This window comes from Nothobranchius furzeri, chromosome 14, assembly GCF_043380555.1.
Source record: "Nothobranchius furzeri strain GRZ-AD chromosome 14, NfurGRZ-RIMD1, whole genome shotgun sequence".
In the NCBI taxonomy this organism is placed as follows: Eukaryota; Metazoa; Chordata; class Actinopteri; order Cyprinodontiformes; family Nothobranchiidae; genus Nothobranchius; species Nothobranchius furzeri.
The window spans coordinates 3,603,778-3,611,277 of NC_091754.1; the positions used below are offsets into that span (position 1 = coordinate 3,603,778).

The window sequence follows — 7,500 nt, forward strand, 5'->3', positions numbered from 1 at the left end:
CTGTCTTTCAGCAGCCTTCTCCATCTCCAGCGAGAGCAGCCAGGTTGTTCTGATTGCGGTCTCCTCTGCTGTGGCCATCATCCTCCTCACTGTACTGCTCTACGTCCTGATTGGCAGGTTCGTCCTGAACCCCTTCGGTCAAATCAGTCCACTTCCTCTCCGTCCTCAGCTGAACTGATTATGTTGAATTTACAGAATTACCATCCAAACCTTCCCTTTCCTGTCCTTTTTTGTAATATGTGCCCGTTACTGAGGACGCTATGTCTGTAAGCAGGTGTGTGGCGGTGAGGAGTGTACAAACACGGCACATTACAGGACTTACTGATCCTCTTTGGGTTTATGAAAGCTGGGATTTCACACGCCAGCCCCTGGGCTGAGCCCGTGGGGAAGTCTCAGGGGAAATTGTGACTCTGGTACCAATTTTTTTATTATTTTTTGGTCTGACTTGGCAGGTTTTGTTGCTGCAGCAGATCCAAACATCCCGATGAGAAAAGACTTCACTTTGGCAACGGCCACTGTAAGTATACTTCGCTCTTCTACTGGGTATCTTCTGGTCTGTCGCCTTCGTTTGACACAAACAAAATAGAAAATAGCTGTAAAAATGTTTGTGTTTTTATTTTTTTGTTTCCCAAAAAGACAAATCTTTCATCTTTAGATTGAAGTAATTTTCTGCTTGATGCTTCTTTGGTGTTTATGTGATTGTATGAGCAGACGAGGATGAGAACAGCATTGTGGTGCGGACTGTTCCTAAAACGCCACATTCCAGAGTTTTCCTGCTAAACTAACAAGTTCGTTAGGATTACATTTTTTTCTATAAATACAAGAAAACTTTGCCATGAGACGTTTTAACGTTTGCATTAGAAATGGGACGGAGGCTCCTCGTGTCCGTGCTGCCGCCTTGTCCTGCCTTTCACTTCCTCCCGGGCCTCGGCTTTGCCACCCGGACACAGAGCCGCCTCTGCCCACAGCCTCATAAATAATCCCCACGGTTCAGTCACGGAGCGTGAGCTTTACCACGACTGGACTGCTACAATAAAACCTCAACACTCCAATGATTGGTCCACATCTTATGCCGGTTTGCCATAAAACGCTGTCACGCCCAGATGCCTCCTGAATCCCCGCCGAACATTTAAGAAAACACAATTTGAAGTTTACAAGTTTGTACCAGGAAGCACAGAAGAACGGATTAATGCCGTCGTAAAAGAGTCGGATTTAATCAGAAAACCCGGGGGGGTGGGGGGACTCAAAACTGCACTTTTACAAAAGTTTCTAACAGGAACCAGCATCAAGCCTGCAGAATGGTCTGATTTTCTTCTTTTTTAAGTTTGAAAGAATAAACGCGGTTCCTAAAAACGTGCGTCCCTCTGCTCTAACGGGTCACTTGTTCAGTCTGACTGACCGTTCAGGTGCTCTTCCTCCTCTGCTGCAGTGCGTCTGCCGGGCATCAGGACATACGTGGACCCCCACACCTACGAGGACCCGAGCCAGGCCGTTCACGAGTTCGCCAAGGAGCTGGACGCCTCCTGCATTGCTATTGATAAAGTTGTGGGAGCAGGTAAGAGGAGCCCCTCTGTACAGCCAAGAAAAGCAGAGCAGCTAACGCCTTGTGTCCCGTATACTGATTCATGCTCCCCAGTATGCTTTCCTGCCATTTGTTATCCTAATTCCTTCCTTTGTTGTGACTTTGAGCTCTTATTCTGAAATAAAACGAGTTTCCTCCCCTCTTCTTGTCCTCTCGTCATGTAATCCTGATAAGTTGAGCAGCAGTGTGGGCTGGAGGGTAATGCATTATGATTCCTGTCCAGTTCAGTCAGAAGAGATGGGGTCTGAAGCACCCGGCAGCGCTTCGCCGTAAATCTGAGAGTGAAACGCCTTTTCTGTGTTAGAAGAGTCAGAAGAAAACTCGTTACTGCGAAACACGAGCTGATGATTACTTTTCCTTTCACTTCTCATTTTTCACGTGGAAGCACACTTTTCACCAAACCCAGCTAACAACAAGGATAAATAGAAACTAGAATTAATTAGAACTAAATTAAAAAGCTGCTTTAACCCCAGCTTTGGTCACAATGTAAAATTTAATCCAGGGGATTAAGTGATGTAATGATTAACCCGTGTATACTTTCCAAACACCCAACCATGTCCCTGTATCCTCATTTAATCTTATTGCCAATAGTCAATAGTGTACTATTAATCTTCCTTCATGTGGAATGAGTCCGGTTTAACATCTAAGGGATGAACCTGAATTAACACCTCTCCTCCAGCCTAATTCCAGTCAGAAGTTTTATTCTGGCGCTGGCCGCTCCGGAGCGGAGCAGGAAGAACGAACACTCGTCTTTAGATGGGCGGCAGGGATTTAAGCTCCTCCAGAGTGCTTCCTGTCCAGGTTTGACCTCTGCTCTTTGATCTGGAGCAGCTTTAGGGAGGGATGGAACTCCATGCAGATCTGCACGCCTCAGCTCTGACATCACCTCGCACAGACATGCTCGCTGTGTGTGTTTTACTAAGTCCAGCACAACGCTGCCTTTCAAGTGGTCAGACCATCTAAGCAGCTTCCAGTTCCTTCTGAACACAGAGTCTCTGAGTCCGTATCAGTCAGGGAACTAAACATTCACCAGTGAAACCAGTAAACCAGTAACAACCTCCTGTTTGTGATGTTCAGGTGAGTTTGGAGAGGTGTGCAGCGGTCGCCTGAAGCTGCCCAGCAAGAAGGAGATCTGCGTCGCCATCAAGACCCTTAAGGGGGGTTACACGGACAAGCAGAGGCGGGACTTCCTTGCAGAGGCATCAATCATGGGGCAGTTTGATCACCCTAACATCATCAGGCTGGAGGGGGTCGTAACACGCAGTAAGTACTTTTATAACGCTGTACTCACAGGTAAATGTACTTCAGTTTCTCTGGTTTCCTACCAGGTTTTATGCTGTTGGGTGATCTGCAAATTGAATTTAAATGAAATTAAATCAATTAGACAGAAACATAATCCCAGTCAGAGCGTTTTCATCCTCATTCCAACAGGCTGTGAGGGAGGGAGGAGCTTTACTGATAAATCTCTGCAGATCAATGTGCTCTGGTCAAAGTCTGTATGCTAAGCAACCATAAATCCATATCTGTGCCCTGCACCCCTCTGGGGCTCTCGTTAAGGCTACCGTTAGCACTCAGAAGGCCTCTTTAAGGGGAGAGTGACTCCGAAAGAGCGAAATAATGAGTCTGAACTTTGTCGCTGAGGCACGGGACAGCCTTCCACGTTTCCCTGAGGCCCTTGCCTCGCCAGGTACTTACGGTTGTTCTCATTTCTTCTCTTATTTTGGTGTCTTAATTAGTTTGGTTAGTGTTGTTGTTTGGTTTCACCGCTCATTGATGTCTTCAGGAAGGAACTTCTGCGTTCTTTGGAAAGATCGCTCTTTTATTTAGTTTCTGCGCTGCGGTCTTGAAGCATTCAGAAGTTTTTGCTCAAGGGCTCAGAAATTCTCCCAGAAGACAGAAGTGGATTTTCACGTGCCGCTCCAATACTGATGGACACACACAAACACACACACACACACACACACACACACACACACACCAGCACCTTGCTCTGTGGCTGCATGTGTGCTCGACATTTAGAGGGATGCCCTGAACACGTGTGGAGCAGCACCAGTGCAGAGCATAGTTTTAGAGGGTCCATTTGATATGCCCCCCCCCCCCCCCCCACCACCACACACACACACACACTGCTGAGGGATGATATATTAAGCTGCTCCTGTTAATTCTTAATAATCCTGAGACTTTCACACCCCATTTACCTTGCTGCTGCTTTTGGCTGATCCACAGGCTGCATACTTTAAGGAACACATACACACTTACACACACACGTATTTTTTATTCCTTACTCGTACACACACACACACGCACACGCACACACGCACACACACACACACACACACACACGTCTGCATTTGCTCGCATAGGCTCCCACTCGGGCTGACAGAACAAAGGGACTCAGGGGCCTTAGTCTTTATTGCCAAAGTTAAGAATGGAGAGGGTAAGGGAAGTGTGTGTGTGTGTGTGTTCCCTGGTAAAAGGAGCGATCCATCACAGCCTTTTAGGGAGTGGGTGTGGGCGGAAGCTGTTTAACACCATCTTGATTTGACTGATGAGACGTTTTACTGTGATTGTGTGTGAAAGTTCTGCAACTGTTCAAAGTAAATACACGTTATTAAGTCAAACGGGCTGAGTGGTAATAAAAAAGCTTAAGTAGTAATAAATAATGTTGACAGAGAACAATCGGCCTAAATTACATAGAGTCTAAGTTTCTCTTTGTGTACACTGCAAAAACTGATCTTCAAGAAAGTATAAATGGTTTGTTTTAATACATTTAATCTCATTTTTAGTCTAAAAAGAAAAATATTCTTATCTGCACAAACAGCACTGCTTGAAATAAGATAAATATTGTTAATTATGTTCCATTTTTCTTGTTTTGAGTAAAACCAAACCTGCCGATGAGGTGGAGCTAAAGTTGACTGGGTAGAACTGCCTGTGGTGGCATTTCTAACAATCTCTTCTTTCTCAAAACCAGAAAATCTGGAACATTGATCGTATTTCAAGCAGAGCCTCTTTTTGCAGATAAACACAGATACAATTTATTAAAACAAGATTTTTTATTTTCTTAAAAATCAATTTTTGCAGTGTAACCACACGTGTTTGCATATTTAATCTCTAAGTCCATTACACACGTCTGTTCCTACCAGCTCACCTAAAAACGCTGTGTCTGTTCAGACAGTTATGGAGAGGTATTCTCATTATCGTAAAGGAGAGGGATGGAGGAGGGGGAGAGGGATGGAGAAGGAGGAGAGGGATGGAGAAGGGGGAGAGGGATGGAGAAGGGGGAGAGGGATGGAGAAGGAGGAGAGGGATGGAGAAGGGGGAGAGGGATGGAGAAGGGGGAGAGGGATGGAGAAGGGGGAGAGGGATGGAGAAGGAGGAGAGGGATGGAGAAGGAGGAGAGGGATGGGGTAACAAAGAAAAGGTAGGTCAGGAATAAAAAGGGGGGGGGGGCACATTAATCAGTTTAAAAATGGAGGAGAAGCACGCGGCCGGTGTGAAGCGGGGGGAACAAAGCCGTCTGGGACACCGACAACTCTCGGACTCTCAGTTCAGCTATGAGTGATTTAAAGAGTCCCTCTCTCTCTTCCTGCCGTGAACCTCGCTCTGGTCTTTGAGGTTCGGATGATAACCGGCAGCCAGATTTACAGTCAGGCCTCCACAGGAGTAAAGATGTCACAGTGTGACCTGCTGGAGTCCTAAAACCGTGACAAAGACCGGCCCGTTCGTATGCTCCCGTCTGTAAATGTGGTAAAACATGAAGCTCTCGTATTTCTGCTTTAAATGAAGTCAACGCTCCATCTTGTCCAGGTCTGACCTTTCCATTTCAGAGAATAAACCTGAGCTCCTGGAGCAGGAAACTCCTCCTTCTGATGTATTTATCTGTCTGGAGAAATGCCACCGGTGACTGGATTTCCCTCTTTGCAGGTAAGCCCGTGATGATCGTCACGGAGTACATGGAGAACGGATCCCTCGACAGTTTCTTAAGAGTAAGTGATCATTAATGCAAAATCAACTTGAATGCATCAGAAAACTGATGGAAAAGTCGCCTTTAAACCAAACAGGTGCACCATGAACAACTTCACTCATGACCCATAAAATATGAGAAATAACGACCAACTTTTAGATTTCATATCTGAATTTGAATTTTCTTCTTCAAACCGTTGGCTTCTGCTCTGACTCCTGTCGTGAATCTTTACTTGTTTACTGATTCGTCGGCTCAGCGTTTGAACTGGAACTCATCTACATGCCGGCTTGAATTTTAATCAGCATCATAAAAACTTGTAGAGACATTTTAGACAGATTTATTTGTTTATGCAGCATTTTGCATTCTTTTTTCCATGGCATGTATTTATTTTTTTATTGTAAATTCTCAAAATAAGTTAACTATCTTGTTTCGTTTGAACAATCACCAAAATGATCAAAACCAAGATGCACTGAAGTCCTGGAGTCACGTGCACTGATGCATGTTTTATGTGTTTTCCACATGTCTGTTCTGTCCAGACAAACCGGGGTGGTTAGAGCGTTATTTCCCCGTGTTTTCCCAGAGGCCTGTTCTTCATCACTAGAGTCGTGTCACACGCACACTCGTGCTTTGTGCACTATGCATCATAGCTTATGTCAGCATCCTGAATCTGCCAAGGCTTTGAAGTGACTCAACCAGGTGGTCTGTCCAATAAAGGCTGCAGATGAAATGGGAGGAGAAGTGGGTCTGATTGGTTTTCAAAGAAAAACACACTCTTCTTACTCCCAGTCTGCCACATGGTGTTTGACAAGTACAGGGTAAGGCTCTGCAAGTGGAAACCGAGCTATGACCACAGACAGAAAACAGACACATCGCAGAAGGAAAATGATGTTTTACCTAAAATCGTTGGCTTCCTACCGGTTCTTTCTCATCTGACACTTTTGTTTTGCTCCTGCATCCTTTCTTCATGTTCCTTTTTTCCATTCAGATATCTGCAACAACTTATAGACAGAACACACACATTGGAGCTGAAATCTGGAGATTTATTTTTATCTGTAGGGTTAAAAATGTATTGCACCTTAAAGAGCAAGTCACCCACTGATAAACTATATAAACGAGTGTCTAATCGTGCTGCAGACGCGTGTGTGGTCAATAGTTTGGTACTTCAGTGCATCTTAGTTAAAATGTAAATATTCTGCCTAAAACTGTCAGTGTTGCGCCGTCGTCAGGTAAAAACTGTATTTGAATTTAAATCTGCCACCGCTATTGGCTAAGAGGTATGCTATGATGTAAACTGGTACATTATGATGTCACAATGCCGTTGTGAGCCTGTGTGTGTGTGAGTGTATTTGTTAGTGGCTCCGCCCTCTCGGTCTGCTAGGCAACAGCATTTGTTGCATTTTCGAACATGAAGAGGGAGTGAAGTAAGTTTCTTGTAGGGGGTGACTTGCTCTTTAAAGGGATACTTGGCAACTGTTTCATGTTTATAAATCAGTTTCTTGAGCCAGTGTGCGCTAAAATGACCCTTTACAGGGTTAATGAAATGTCACTCAGACCCCCCACCGCCCCCTGTGGCCAGCATACTGCATTTGCAACTTCAGAGTGCCGGTCTGGTCTGTTGGAAAGTGAGCTGACACACCTGGTGCTGCAGTCTGCTTCCAGCACATTTCCCGCATGTTTTCGATCATGAATACAAGTGATGTTTTTAATTTAGTGATGAACTGTTCCTGTAGACACTAATGAAGGCTGGGAGACATTTCAGCTGTTCGATTAAGGTGTTAAAAAACAACAACCACACAGCGAGGAGGTTGGTTTTGGTTCTGCTAAACGGATAGAGGGGGCTAACAGCCAGCCAAAACTGCCGAGTCTCCCTTTATGCTGTTCTCACCACTTCCATTTTTACTTCTAGCTGGCCAACAGAGCTGAAATCACAATTATTAAACTCACCTTGTGCTCT

At 45.0% G+C, this 7,500-nt stretch overlaps 1 protein-coding gene across 4 annotated transcripts in view; it reads left to right on the forward strand.

Annotated features, from left to right (window-relative positions):
- The window catches only part of epha3 (eph receptor A3), a 143,337-nt gene that overhangs the window by 116,270 nt on the left and 19,567 nt on the right, over nucleotides 1-7,500 (forward strand). For 3 of the 4 annotated variants that reach the window (XM_054746487.2, XM_054746488.2, XM_015965542.3), the window contains exons 8-12: nucleotides 12-117; nucleotides 453-517; nucleotides 1,430-1,555; nucleotides 2,660-2,845; nucleotides 5,507-5,568. In XM_054746487.2, the coding sequence (XP_054602462.1) occupies nucleotides 12-117; nucleotides 453-517; nucleotides 1,430-1,555; nucleotides 2,660-2,845; nucleotides 5,507-5,568 (545 nt within the window). The remainder of the gene's footprint in view (nucleotides 1-11; nucleotides 118-452; nucleotides 518-1,429; nucleotides 1,556-2,659; nucleotides 2,846-5,506; nucleotides 5,569-7,500) is intronic. The other variant, XM_015965543.3, reaches the window with a different exon arrangement.